The 15914-nt window shown below is 36.0% G+C and overlaps 1 protein-coding gene across 1 annotated transcript; it reads left to right on the top strand.

The window, feature by feature from the left end:
* The first annotated feature begins 3196 nt into the window (after positions 1 to 3196).
* LOC143385953 (sister chromatid cohesion protein PDS5 homolog A-like) lies at positions 3197 to 7735 on the top strand. The gene is given in 2 exon segments (XM_077107899.1): positions 3197 to 3473; positions 3730 to 7735. Coding segments are annotated over 2 exon segments (4023 nt in total). The 5' UTR covers positions 3197 to 3329; the 3' UTR covers positions 7609 to 7735.
* Positions 7736 to 15914: the final 8179 nt, after the last annotated feature.

Here is a 15914-nt window from a genome sequence, read left to right as displayed (position 1 = left end):
GTGATAGGAACCCATAAAACCTCCTCTCAGCAGATTTTAAGTACTGATTTTTATGAATAGCTATGAGGGCTTGCTAGTGATATAGGATTACTGCCAGAGTTTGGGGAAATATTGGCTCAGCTTTCCGTCCTTTTCCTGTCAAGCATTTATATTAAAAAAAAAAAAAGACAATCAACTGTAATGCTGCTTGTGACTGAAAATATTGTGCATTTTAATGAAATTTCTTATACCATTAAACTTGTTTTTTCTTTGGAAATAATTTGAAAATAAATTGACCTCACTCAGAATCACTACCTATCCAAATCCTACTAGACCTAGAGGGAAGAAGGGAAATCTTTCTAATTTAACTGATAAGAAGGAAGGTGAAAGACACACAAAATGTGATGGTAGTATGTCTGGTAGTGCAAACAAAATGTTTTTCTTATTTCCTCTTTATAAAATAGAGTTTGCTTCAGTTTCTTGAAGAATTAAGCACAGCTAGGGGATTCACAGGAGAAAGAGCACACCTTCATCTAGCCAATGGAAGAGCTGCCATGGGACAAGAATCCAGTGGTTACAGGGTACAGAGATATTCAACACAAGGCCATACTTAACCTTTCTGTTACTGGAAGTTTTCAAGGCATGTCAAATGACCATTTGACAGAGTTTACAAAGTACACAGTTTAGAAAGTAACTAGGTACACAGTTACATGAGAGGACCTTATAAACAATTCTCATGTTTGTTGATTACATAAGTACTGCTTTCCTACATAGAAAATATATTTTTTTAAAAAAAATGGGTACTATAGAACATTAAATACCAATACCATAGGTAATTGTTCAGGAGCAAAAATACAGTGAGAATTCCTAAGAGGTCACTGTGGATCATTTAGCAGTCTGAGATCATGGAACTCTGCTTTTTTTTAAGTATTCACCATTTAACTTGAGTGATCTTAAGACTTTTTAAAGTTTAGTTTAACATGAATAATAAATGACATAAAAATGAAAATAGATACATTGAAATTAGCCACATCATAATCATATCTTTTCTCAATCTCATTTTTCCCCCTAGGGATCAAGATTGTTAAAACTTTGGTATGGATTCTACTAGCTCTTTTTCTATGGGCTTATCTACACTTTTGTGTATATGTAAAAACATACAGTGTTTTGTTTGATTTTACACAAATGTTGTAATACTTAAGAAGTATTCAAAAAAATTTTTTATGTAATAATACATTTGACACTCTTTTCTGTTAGTTTATCCTTAGTTCTTTCAATTGTCACCTAATATCTCATAGTTGGAATGCTCTACATTTTATTGACATGTGCCCATTAGCCCATTAATTAATGTGCCCAATATATTAATTGTTGTTAATTTTTTCTCTTGTAAGCAATGATATGGTAAACATTATTTATTCCAGATACCTTTCTAAATATGATCATTAATAGGTCGAGAAAAAAATCAGAAAAGGAGTGATAATATGAAAGGGCAGGGCTTCTCAAGATACACATAGTTGCTGCTAAATTTCCTTCCATAATGTCTGTTATATCTTTTTTATCAGTTTTGAAGAATACCACTGTCACTTGGCACTTGGACCAACATTTAACATTATCATCATTAAGCTTTTGTCCCAACTAGGAAAGATGTGTTCAGTGGTATATTGTGTGTGTGTGTGTGTGTGTGTGTGTGAGTGAGCGAGAGAGAGAGAGAGATTCGTTTATTATCCATTCATTTTCCTTTTGGGTTAATTATTTTCTGCACATTTTTAAGAATGCTTGGATTTTCTGACTATTAGTTCTTTCTTTTCTAAATCTGCTTTGCATTTGAATTTTATGTTTGGATTTTCAATGCTGTATACATTTAAATATTTATAAGTTAAGTTTTTGATCTTAGGTAAAGTGTTTAACAATTTTTCCACTACAAAATTATCAAAGAATCCAGAATTATATCTTCTTACATGTTTATAAGTTAGTTAATTTTTAGAAATTTTATTATAATTTTCAAATATTGGAGGCTATTTTTAGTGTATAGTGATAGGTGAAAAGCCTGAAGCTTTAGCTTACTTAAATGGCTACAGTAAGACTTTTTGGAATCCTTTATTCTTTTTCCATTAATTTTCAGTACCAATTGTTGAGCTTTGTATACACACACACACACACACACACACACTTCCCTTTACAACCACCACATACCCAAGTCTGTCAGAAACTTTATTTTATTTTTAAAAATTTAAAAATATTTTATTGATTGATTTTACTGACAAATTAAGTTGTATTTACCATGTGTAGGATGATGTTTTAAAGTATATATACAAGATGTAATGACCAAATATAGCTAATTGTCACATGTATTCTTTCATGTAACTATCATTTTGTATTTAGAATATGTTAGAACACTTTAAATCCATTCTATTAGCATTTGTCAAGAATACAATATACTAATTACTCTCACCATGTTGTGAGTAGAACTCTGACCTTCTTATACCTATGAAATTACACTTTTTTTGTTTGTTTTGGAGCAACATTACATCTGCACCCCAACCAGCACAGCCCTAGTAACCATCATTTTACTCTGTTCATCTCAAAGTTCACCTTCTTCAGATTCTTCATGTAAGATGTAGCAGTCAATGATTCATTGTGTCTGCCTTAGAGCACTTAACGTAAACTCCTGCATGTTCATCCATGTTGGTTTGAAAGACAAGCTTTTCTATTTTCTTTCAATCAACAAGAATTTATTTGGAGAGGATGTGAGGTGAAACAGAAGAGTGTGTATTCATTTCATGATTACTTAAATGGGTACATTTTCATTAAACACAGAAAAGGCATATGCAAAAGCAAGCCTTTCTGGGTCACACTCTTCAGTTTCTAAAGTTGGATTTTTTAAAGAATTTTTTTAGGCGCTGGCTCCCGGGGGCTCGGACGGCCGGGCGCGCGCCGCGTCTAGGGGTGTCCAGGTCCGGGTCGGCACTAGGTGCGGGCGGGCGGGCCGCGCGGGTCCGGGGCGGACACACGCGCACACGCTCCCGGAGGAGCCTTCTCCGAGGCTGCTCTTCCTCGGCCAGACGGAGAGCGGCACTGTCTCCCCGCCCAGCGCATACTCGCCCCTGTGTCTCCCCCCGCGGCGGCTGCTCCTCTTAGGCACCACCAGCCCCAGCGCTGCTCCGGGGCTGGCGGCGGCGGCGGCGGCGGCGGCGGCGGCGGCGGCGGGACCCGCGGAGCCGCTTTGTGTGCAGCCCGACAAGGGGCGGTGGCGCAACCACCTGACAGAGGCCCGGGCGCTTGATGCACCTTCCGCCCGCATGAGTAGGAGAGGCCGGTAGAGGACGGTGAAAGAAAAGTTGTCCCCCAGGATGGACTTCACGGCGCAGCCCAAGCCTGCCACTACCCTGTGTGGTGTCCTGAGTGCGGACGGGAAGATCGCTTACCCTCCGGGAGTAAAGGAAATCACCGACAAGATCACCACCGACGAGATGATCAAACGATTGAAGTTTTCAGCGGACACAACATCTTCGTTTGTATGTGGTGCTGAGGATGGAACCCGTGTTGCATACATGCCAGGCGAGCGCACTACCACTTGAGCCACATCCCCAGCCCTCAAAGGCCTTTTAAATTCAATTTCTTGCCTTGAAAACTGTGAGGGAATAAATTTCCATTGTTTCAAAACAAAAACAAAAGTAACCCAAAAAGTCTCAAAATTCTTCGAAAACAGGTAAAATATTGAAGGATGTACTTCACCAAGAAAATGTATAGATGATGGTAGTCAAGACCTTTATGGATATGGATCAGGACTCAGAAGATGAAAAACAGCAGTATCTCCCACTAGCCTTGCATCTTGCATCTGAATTCTTCCTCAGGAACCCTAATAAAGATGTGCGTCTCCTTGTAGCATGTTGTTTGGCAGACATATTTCGAATCTATGCCCCAGAAGCTCCATATACTTCCCAGGATAAACTTAAGGACATATTTTTGTTTATTACCAGACAATTAAAAGGTTTGGAGGATACAAAGTGTCCGCAGTTTAATAGATACTTTTATTTATTGGAGAATTTAGCTTGGGTTAAATCATATAACATCTGCTTTGAATTGGAAGATTGCAATGAAATTTTTATCCAGCTTTTTAGGACTCTCTTTTCTGTGTTAAACAATAGCCACAATAAAAAGGTACAAATGCATATGCTAGACTTGATGAGTTCTATCATCATGGAAGGTGATGGAGTTACTCAAGAATTATTGGACTCCATTCTTATTAACCCCATACCTGCACATAAGAATTTAAACAAACAGTCCTTCAACCTTGAAAAAGTCCTATTGAAAAGGACAGTCCAGACTATTGAGGCATGCATTGCCAATTTTTTCAATCAAGTCCTGGTGCTGGGAAGATCGTCAGTAAGTGATTTGTCAGAACATGTATTTGATCTGATTCAGGAACTTTTTGCTATAGATCCTCATTTATTATTATCTGTCATGCCGCAGCTTGAATTCAAATTGAAGAGCAATGATGGAGAAGAACGATTAGCTGTTGTTCGACTTCTAGCTAAATTATTTGGATCTAAAGATTCTGATTTGGCCACACAGAATCGACCTCTTTGGCAATGTTTTCTTGGACGATTTAATGACATTCATGTTCCTGTGAGATTAGAAAGTGTGAAATTTGCCAGTCATTATTTAATGAATCACCCAGATTTAGCAAAAGATCTCACAGAATATTTGAAGGTTAGATCACATGATCCAGAAGAAGCTATTCATCATGATGTCATTGTTACTATAATAACAGCAGCCAAAAGAGACCTTGCCTTAGTAAATGATCAGCTGCTTGGATTTGTAAGGGAAAGAACACTGGATAAACGGTGGCGAGTAAGAAAAGAAGCTATGATGGGTCTGGCTCAGCTTTATAAGAAATACTGTCTTCATGGTGAAGCAGGAAAGGAAGCGGCAGAGAAAGTCAGCTGGATAAAGGACAAACTTTTACATATTTATTATCAGAACAGCATTGATGACAAACTATTGGTAGAGAAAATTTTTGCTCAGTATCTTGTGCCCCACAATCTGGAAACAGAAGAGAGAATGAAATGCTTATATTATTTATATGCTAGTTTGGATCCAAATGCTGTAAAAGCTCTCAATGAGATGTGGAAATGTCAGAACATGCTTCGGAGTCATGTACGCGAACTATTGGATTTGCACAAGCAGCCTACATCAGAGGCTAACTGTTCTGCCATGTTTGGAAAACTGATGACCATAGCAAAGAATTTGCCTGATCCTGGGAAAGCACAAGATTTTGTGAAGAAATTTAACCAGGTTCTTGGTGATGATGAGAAACTACGGTCTCAATTGGAGTTATTAATCAGCCCAACCTGTTCATGCAAACAAGCAGACGTTTGTGTGAGAGAAATAGCTCGGAAACTTGCAAATCCTAAGCAGCCAACAAATCTTTTTCTAGAGATGGTCAAATTTCTTTTGGAAAGAATTGCACCTGTGCACATTGATTCAGAAGCCATAAGTGCACTGGTAAAATTGATGAATAAATCAATAGAGGGAACAGCCAATGATGAAGAGGAGGGTGTAAGTCCAGATACAGCTATTCGTTCAGGACTTGAACTTCTTAAGGTTCTGTCTTTCACACATCCTACCTCGTTCCACTCTGCAGAGACATATGAGTCCTTGTTACAGTGCCTAAGAATGGAGGATGATAAGGTAGCAGAAGCTGCAATACGAATTTTTAGAAACACAGGCCACAAAATAGAAACAGACCTTCCCCAGATATGATCGACCTTAATTCCCATTTTACATCAAAAAGCAAAGAGGGGTACTCCACACCAAGAAAAACAGGCTGTGCACTGTATAAATGCCATTTTCACAAATAAAGAAGTCCAGCTTGCACAGATTTTTGAGCCACTCAGTAGAAGTCTGAATGCTGATGTACCAGAACAACTTATAACTCCATTAGTTTCACTGGGCCACATTTCTATGTTAGCACCAGATCAGTTTGCTTCCCCAATGAAATCTGTAGTAGCGAATTTTATTGTGAAAGATCTACTAATGAATGACAGGTCAACAGGTGAGAAGAATGGAAAATTGTGGTCTCCAGATGAAGAGGTGTCCCCTGAAGTACTAGCAAAGGTACAGGCAATTAAACTTCTGGTAAGGTGGCTGTTGGGTATGAAAAACAACCAATCTAAATCTGCCAATTCAACTCTTCGGTTATTATCGGCAATGTTGGTTAGTAAGGGTGACCTGACAGAGCAAAAGAGGATCAGTAAATGTGATATGTCTCGCTTGCGATTAGCTGCTGGTAGTGCCATAATGAAGCTTGCTCAGGAACCTTGTTACCATGAAATTATTACTCCAGAACAATTTCAACTCTGTTCACTTGTTATTAATGATGAGTGTTACCAAGTAAGGCAGATATTTTCTCAGAAGCTGCATAAGGCACTTGTAAAGTTACTGCTCCCATTGGAGTACATGGCGATCTTTGCCTTGTGTGCCAAAGATCCTGTGAAGAAGAGAAGAGCACATGCACGACAGTGTTTACTAAAAAACATCAGTATACGCAGAGAATACATTAAACAGAATCCTATGGCTACTGAGAAATTGTTATCACGGTTGCCTGAATATGTAGTTCCATACATGATTCACCTGCTAGCCCATGATCCAGATTTTACAAGATCACAAGATGTTGTTCAGCTTCATGATATCAAAGAGTGCCTGTGGTTCATGCTTGAAGTTTTAATGACAAAGAATGAAAATAATAGCCATGCCTTTATGAAGAAGATGGCAGAGAACATCAAGCTAACCAGAGATGCCCAGTCTCCAGATGAAACCAAGTCAAATGAAAAACTTTATACAGTATGTGATGTGGCTCTGTGTGTTATAAATAGTAAAAGTGCTTTGTGCAATGCAGATTCACCAAAGGACCCAGTCCTTCCAATGAAATTTTTTACACAACCTGAAAAGGACTTCTGTAATGACAAGAGTTATATTTCAGAAGAGACAAGAGTACTTCTATTAACAGGAAAGCCAAAGGCCACTGGAGTACTAGGTGCAGTAAACAAACCTTTATCAGCAACAGGAAGGAAACCCTGTGTTAGAACCACTGGCACTGAGACCGGAAGCAATATTAATGTAAATTCAGAGCTGAATCCCTCAACCGGAAATCAATCAAGGGAACAGAGTTCAGAGGCTACAGAAACTGGAATTAGTGAAAATGAGGAGAACCCAGTTAGAATTATTTCTGTTACACCTGTAAAAAATATTGACCCAGTAAAGAATAAGGAAATAAATTCTGATCAGGCTACCCAGGGCAATATCAGCAGTGACCGAGGAAAGAAAAGAACAGTAACAGCAGCTGGTGCAGAGAATATCCAACAAAAAGCAGATGAGAAAGTAGATGACTCAGGGCCACCTGCCCCTTCCAAACCCAGGAGAGGACATCGACCTAAGTCCGAATCTCAGGGCAACGCAACCAAAAATGATGATATAAATAAACCCAATAGTAAGGGGAGGAAGAGAGCTGCAGTAAGTCAAGAAAGCCCTGGGGGTCTGGAAGCAGGTAATGCCAAAGCACCCAAACTGCAAGATGTAGCCAAAAAGGCAGGACCAGCAGAGAGACAGATTGATTTACAAAGGTAAAAAGAAGACTCTTTCGTAAGGGAAAAAATGTAGGCCAAACAGAAGCAGGCTCCAGCTTCTGCAAAAACTTGGATTCAGACTGTCCCTGCACAGAAAACGAAGTTCACTTCAGAACACACACTTTCTGCCTTGAAAACAGAAAGAAACTCTGACTTCCTTTTCACATGACCACAGTCCTATGATGGAAATGTACACAAGAAACTAGAGAGAGGCTAAAAGCAACTCTATTCTCCCTCCCCCCAGACTTTTCCTGTGAAAAGTCAATAATTAAGCAAATTGCTTAACATTTGGTTCCAGTTCCTGCATATCTGGAGTTTAAACACATAATACACCATTAATTTCCATGCTGCAGTTTTTATTTTAAAGAAAGTAACAAGATGTCCTTACACTGACACTGAAAATTCATCCATTCTAGAGCCATGAATCCCCATGTTACACAAGAAAGAAACAGAAGTCTACTGAATTTTTTTTTAAGAAGAAAAGAGATCAAATATTTTTTTTTTGTTTTTCCTTTTGGAAACTTTTATGTATAATTCTTTCTGCCTGTCTACTTTTCTGCAAAAATGAGATGTACAGATTTTAGTTCCTTGCTATGAAAAGTGATGTGGTGGCAATTTTATAAATGTTGCTTTCTGATTTTTATCAGAGTGAGAAAATAATTAAAATAATTATTGATTTGCAAGTAGTAAACTTCATATTTTGATTTCCCCATCATTTTAGTTTAATATAATTTGCAACAAATGTACATATTGTTTGTTTCATAAAGCATATCACTTTAAAATGGTCTTTACTCCTATGATTATGTTGGAATATTTGGAATTTTAAAGGAGTAAAGACTATCCAGCATTTGGTTTTATAATGTTTGTCACCAGATTTTTATTATTAATGTAAAAAAAGTCAATTTTTTAAAATAGTTGGACTTTGGCAGCTTTGTAAGGAAAATTGGAGGTGTTAGGATTACTATCAGTTTTCAGCATTGTGCTATTGGGAAATAAGTGTTTTTATCTGCTGTTCTGGGCTCAGTTTTTATCTTTATTTTAGGGATAAATGTTGCATCAATATATTATGTTTCTTGGCATTGTTCAGCATAGGGAATGTGTGCACTTTTTGTGTACACATAATCATATTTAAGTTTTTTGCATAAAATAAATGCTTCTAGATGTCATATGGCAGTCTTTTTTAATCTTTTTATATTATGCTTTATTGTGAATTTTTTACGCAAAAGGGCTAAAGTCCTAAACCAAGAACGTGATTAGAGTCAACTCTCCATTATCTATAAAATAGTGACTGGGCTTAGTTTGTGGTAATCATAAACTTACAAATAAAATAATGAAGGCACACTAATTTAGGAGGACTTTGAAATTTGTCCTTTCTATGCTCGTATTTATATTCTGCCCCCTCTGTACACTTAGACTCATCCCCAAAGCCCTAGAAAAATGTGCTTTTTCCTTACACATACCTAGTGTGGGCTGGCAGAAATAAGCAACATTTGCATTATATCTGGTCTTAAACTATAGTCTACATAAAATGTAAAACAATAATATTGTCAAAAGAATATATTAAGAATGAAATCTGCTGGTAGTAAATGTCACAAATGTTCTCATAGATAATCAAGAGTTGGCTATCACTGAGTGAAAGATGGATAGTTCTTTTCAGTATGCATCAACATACACACATTTAGGTATTAGAAGATGGTTAGGGAACAATGGATTCCAATGATACAAAGTGCATCAAAGTCTCCTAAAAGTGCAGAAAAGTCCTATTCTTTCTTCCTTTTGTCTCTTCATAACCCTTTAGAAAGTATAAAATATTGCCTCCAACATGTTGAAAAAGAATATCTATGCATAAGTATCAGTAAAGTCCCTCAAGCAATCAGGGGGTGTGTTTGAAGTTCTCTTAGTATCAGACAACTTAATTCTTTTTGGTTTTGTTTTGAGGTGCTGAGGATCCAATCAAGAGACTCACACATTCTAGGCAAGTGTTCTAACACTGAACTACATCCCCAGCCCTGACACCTTGATTCTTAGGAGCTCCAGTTTGGCAGAGGTGGTAGCTCATACCTAATCTCAGCAACTGGGGAGAGTGAGGCCTGAGGATTACATGTTCAAAGCCAGCTTCAGCAATTCAAAAAGACCCTATCTCGAAATGAAAAAGGGCTGGGAGATGTGGCTAAGTGGTTAAGCACTTCTGGGTTGAATCCCTAGGAAAGAGCTCCAATTTGTCACCAATAGGAAGTACATTGATGGTAATCTAGTAAACTGAAAGCAGTGCAATTAGTCAAATGCAGTTAAAGAGAAAGAAGGTTCCTAAGTGTCATATTACACAAAATGTAGCCCAGCCATTTGTGTCTATTTATGCCTCTTTAGGCTTCTACAAGAGAACAATTAACTATAGGTATGTCAATGGGCCACCAGGGTTTTGTTAAATGATACAAGTGTCTGGCACTAAGGGAAAGGAGAGTTAAAAAGCTAGGGACTTTAAGGGAATTTGTCAGTTTTCCTTTGAAAAGGAAAATGTAAAATCTCTTAGGAATTTGGTATTCACATCTCAGAGAAATACAACACAAAAGTGCAGACTTATATTTGAAAATTAATGTTAACCCTTTGTGTCTAGTTTGAAGCTTCTTGTATTTGTCTAAAACTACAAGCCAGAATTTTGTATCTCCTTTGATAAAAAGTGTGTATAATATAAAGTAGTTTTGCATATTATTGTGCTGCACATGGGCTGAAATTTTAGAATTTTTTAAAGACTTGAAGCAGAATCTTGTAATTTGTGTAAATGACAAGTGTAAAATCTTACCATAAAATGCTAAAAATATGCACTGTTTCAAATAAAACAAAGAAATGCAACATTTAAAAAAAGAACATTTTTAAGATATAGATTAACACAATACCTTCCTTCCATTCATTTATTTATTTATCTGCATAATGCTGAGGATCAAACCCAGTTTCTCACACATACTAGGTGAGTGCTCCACCACTGAGCCACAACCACAGCCCTTGGATCTTAATATACTAATTGCTGATTGCTTTTTTTGGTGCATATTGATTGTACACAACAGTATATTTCACTCTGGTATATTATACTTGAATACATCATAATTTGATCAGTTTCACTCCCCATTACCACTCTTTCCTTTCCCTACCCTGGTCCTCTTCCTCTTCCCTAATGATCTCACTTCTACATTCATTCTGTCCTTCCCAGAATCCCCACAGCTTTCACATATAAACAGGATACTTGTCTTTCTGAGTCTGGCTTATTTATAGTTCCATCCATTTTCCTGCAAATTACATAATTTTGCTTATATTCATGACTGAATATTGCTCCTTGTGCAAATATAGTACATTTTCTTTATTCATCTGTGACAACTAGGATGATTACATAACTTGGATGTTGTGAATTGTGCCATGTTGTACATGAATATGCTAGTATCTTTATAGTATGCTAACTTTAATTCTTGCCACTAAAATACTGACAAGAGATTTAGCAGGATCATATAGTAGTTTAATTTTTAGTTTTTTGAGGAACCTCTGTACTCATTTCCAAAGGGACTGTACTAATATATATTCCCAGCAGAAGTGTGTAAGAGTTCCTTTTACCCTGCATCCTCTCCAGCAGTAATTATTTGTTTTCTTGATGATTGGCATTCTGACTGGGGTGAAATGGAAATTCAATGTAGTTTTGATTTGCATTTCCCTAATGATTAAATATTATTAATACTTTTTGTAATTGATGGACATTTGTACTTTTTTATTTTTAAAAAATGGTTGTATTAGTGCATTGTAGTTATACATGGTATTGGGGTTCATTTTGACATACTATATACATGTATGTATTATTTGCTCCATTTCAAGGCCCTAGTACTTCTCTTTCAGTCCTACTCCCCCTGTTCTTCCTCCTCTACTCTATTGGAATATTTATTGATTTTTTAAAAATAGGTACTTTATAAATATTCAACTTAATAAAGGTGAAATTCACTGAGGTATATTCATATATGTACATGACATGATTTGGTCAGTTTAATTCTGCAGTTCTTTCTTTTTCCTGTTCCTCCCCTCCCCCACTTAAAGCAATTAGTTGGATGACTACATTCTCTTTGTATACTAAGCACATCTGGTAAGGAAATGTTTTTCTTATTGACGTTGCTAATCTAACATTCTTGGTGGTAATTTGATATTTTCTTTGCTTTGAAACAATTTGGTATTGAAATTATCCATTTCTTAAGGCTATGTGAAATTTCTTTGTAAATTAAACTGTTTGGACTGTGTCACTTTTGGGGGAAGTATCTCTTTGATGATTTTATCTGTATTTATTCTATGGTAATTGGTGTCTTTGAATTTTCTGCTTTCTGGAGTGGATGTGTATAAATTATATTGTCATAGAGATATCCATTTCATCAGGTTTTATTTGCATAAAGTTGGGGGTAGTAGTTTCTTATGATTCTTTTAGCTTCTTTTCTCTGGTTATTTCTTGTTTTGCATATTGGCATTTTCTCCCTTTTTAGGCCTCAGATTTGATGCAGTATTTTTCTGTTTTATTCTTTTACCCAAAAAAGAAACGAGACTTACTTATTAGTTTTATTATTTTGCTTTTTTCCCCTAAGTCTTAATTTCTGTTTCTACCCACATCAATATTTTTTGTTTTCTTCAAGTTTAATTTAGTGAAATTCTCTTAATTTTGGATGTTAATGGATTTATTTTCCTTGTTGTTTAATAGGTATGTATTTAAGGTTGTGAATTGTATTCTTAGAACATTTTTAGCCATATAAAATATGATACATAGTGTATGCATTATACTTATTATTGCATAGATATTTTAGAATTTCTGGTTTCCTGACAGTTATTTGGGTCTTAACATTTTCAGATGCTAGGAGCTTCTTAACTACAGATTTTCTTAGTAACTTTTCTTTAATTGCATTGTGTTTAGAAACTGTAGTAGCCTATCATCCTAGAATTTACTGGGATTTTATCATTCACTTCAAATGAGACCACATTTTTTCCCTTCTTTAAGGTTGATTTCTTAAAGAGAAGGTTTATTTTATGATTTGACCTTACAGTTAAATATATATCAATTAAATCTATTTTATTATGTCAACCTATGTATGTTTTTAGTATTTTTTATCTACTTTTTAAAATCCCTTTGTGATTCATGCTTTGAGAGGGTTGAATAATAATCTATGAATAATGTATTACCATTTGAAACTCTTTATACCTGCTATAGAGTTTGTGTTACAAATATTTACCATATAATACCTAGATATTAATATCATTATTTGATATGAATATCTGATATGATATGAATATAAGTGAATCACACTCAGCATTGTCTTGTTTTTTTCTTTGCTTGTTTGGTTCTTTTTATCCAAAGTTCAATATTGCCTGATGTAGGATCTGCCAGCCTCCCTCATTTCCTTCCTTCCTCTTTTCTTTCTTTACTTTTTTTCCTTCTTTCTTCTTCTCTTCTTTATCCCATGTCTTTCTTTGTCTATCCTTTTGTTCTCAAGCTTCAACAGTCAGGTGATTGTAGAATGGAGTGGAATCTGCCTGTGATGCAACTGAATGTGTGTTTCCTTTCAGTGGGTGAGTTTAATTCTAACAGTCTGAACAACATAAATTTGGTGTTAGTACTTTATTTTATATCACGGTCTCCAATTTATAGATTTTTTTTCAACAACATTTCATAAGGTGTTCTGCTTTCTTAGTTCTGTGTTTGCTTTCTTTTTATTAGAATAGTCTATATATTTCCACTTTAAATGTAGTAATTGTTGTAACTGTAGAAAAACCTTTAAGGTCCTTGTTGCTTTAAAGATCATGCAGTTTTCCTCACTGATGATCCATAATACAACTAATATTTTTCTCTTCACTTATACTTTTCTGCCAGCTGACTTTAGCATTATAAGACAAATAATTTAAAATTCTTTTGTGATTTATCAGATTTAAATATCTTTGGTCTTAGTTACTAAGGGAGTCATCTTAATGCTCTATATACTACAGACCATGTTCTCACTTCTTCAGCTTTCCTATTTTTTAGTAAATTTTATCATTTCCATATTGTTATGGCTTAAATTACCTATATTTTCAAATAGCAACATAATTACACACTTGATTGGAATTTAGTGCCATAATTAGTTTCAGTGTTCATGCCAATCTTTCCACTCTTTGCTAGTATTTATTCCAGCTATCTCTTGGATGACTGTAGTTTGTCTTTTAGTAAATTTCTCAAGAAGGCACCAGGAGAACAAGATTTTAATTGTTCATACATTTTGGAACATTGTCTGTTTCCTTTACAATTAGTGAGTTAGGTTGGGTTTAAAATCTCATCTTCTTTTCTTCTTCCACAATTTCATAAACATTCCTCCATCCAGAAGAATAACTGGAAGGCAGTGGTGTCCACTGAATCCTGTTTTTGAATGTTGCTTTAGACAAATGCAAAAGAGACTGATTTCTGTTCTACCCTATAAGTTACTAGAATTTTTCGCCTTGCTATTCAAAGAGTTGTAGTAACTTTAATAGGACAGGTCCTACTCTTGACAGTTTATCTAGGGAACTGTGTGACCTTTCAGTTGGTCTTTTATTGCAAATTTTTTTTCTTTTGTTTTATCCTGTATATATTTTTTTCTTCCAATGTTTTGTTTTTCTTTTGTGATTCCAGAGATGTGCACTTAGATCCTCTTTACTTGGTTTTAGATTTCTCAGTTTATGTCTAGAGGTTCTTAAATTTGAAATAGTTTTTCTTTTTTGCTTCAGTTTCTGTCTTATTTCTTATATCTATGCACCTCAGTTGGGATTTCTCTGTAAAATCCTGTGTATAGTGAATAATACTTTACACTCTGCTTGCTGATGTTTCATTTTGTCTTTTGTCTTCTGTTTTAGCCACGTGGAACTCCTATTTGATCCTTTTGCAGTATCTTTTTAGGATGTTCTGGGTTCCCTTGGCCTCTGCATTTATATAATTGTCTTCCTATAAGGCACCCTATGATTTTTAGAGTGAAATTTAAGGGGACAGGAGAGGGCTGGGGTCTTTCTGTCTTGACCTCTCTGCCCACCTTCTCCTCCTGCAGGTCTCTCTCACATCCTGCCTCTCATACCCGTTGTCTGGACCTGTCCTTTCCATCATTTCTCACATGTACAGGTCCTGGCTTCTATTCACATATATTTTTAAGCAATCTAGTACCAGTAACTTTCTAGTTTCTAAAAGTTCTTTTAATTTATGGTCTACTCAGATTATCTTTTTTATCACAGCCCCCAAGTAAAAGGTCTTCTCTTTTAACAACAAAATTATTTCTTGTCCTCCTCCTCTTCCTTCCTTTCTTCTTCACGGTAATTTAAGTTTGGGGGGAAACATGAGGAAAAACAGGCACTTGCTTTTCTTGTTCTTTTGATCTAATCTCTCTGAAATTTCTGATAACTTTTCTAAAGAATAGCAGTAAAGAAATTTTGAAGACTGAGTAGGCAAAATGTTTATATTTTTCTGTCTTCTCTGTTTATTATTTGTATTTTTTTGGAAGCTCATACTATTCAGAAAACAAACTAATGACTTTTGTATATATTTGACCAGTTGATCCTGATTTTTCCCCTGCCTCACAGTTCTGAAAGTTTTCCTTCCTGATCTGGTAATTTCCGTTTCTCAGACCTTTCTATGTGTTGCTGACCATTCTTGTTTCTATTCAGCATTCCTAGAAAAATCATGAATATCTTCTGCACTGAAATAAAATTTATCTCTAATCAAGTATCTCTGCCCTCTAGGGCGAGGTCAAGATCTTCAGCATGAGAGAGAGTGAGCCTGCATATCTACCCCTTCCTACATGTTTTGCCAGGCTCCTCTTTGTTCATAGGTTTGCTTTTATCTTTACTTCTAACCTGGAATCACTTTCAGTCCTGAATCCATTGTCCATTTGGGACACTTGTCTGGTATCTCAGGATAAAGTGAAGTTCTTTCCTTTTTAGGGTTCTAGAACTTTATTTATGGTCAGTTATAGAACTTAAAACATTGTCATAAGTATTTTTTAAGTATCCACCTGCCCTCTTCTAGGCAGTATCTATCCTGCCTAGTAGTTCCTTGAAAGTCAGGGGAACAACTTCTAGTATAGATCTGGTAGGCACATTTTAAAACACTTGAATGAACTGCAGGTTGGTGATATGTATCATTCCTGTGACTTAAATGTTATTCAGTAATTTCTCTGAAAGAAGAATTTTTCACTGTAAATTGTTTGGATTTTTGAGAAGTTCTAGACTCTCCTGATCAAAGAGATACCATTAGAGGTGAAGGGGAGAATGGACTAGTGATGGATGAGATAAAGCTCGTCA

The sequence above is a fragment of the Callospermophilus lateralis genome (genome assembly GCF_048772815.1).
Source record: "Callospermophilus lateralis isolate mCalLat2 chromosome 11 unlocalized genomic scaffold, mCalLat2.hap1 SUPER_11_unloc_1, whole genome shotgun sequence".
Lineage (NCBI taxonomy): Eukaryota > Metazoa > Chordata > Mammalia > Rodentia > Sciuridae > Callospermophilus > Callospermophilus lateralis.
This window is presented reverse-complemented; position numbering and strand designations above follow the sequence as displayed.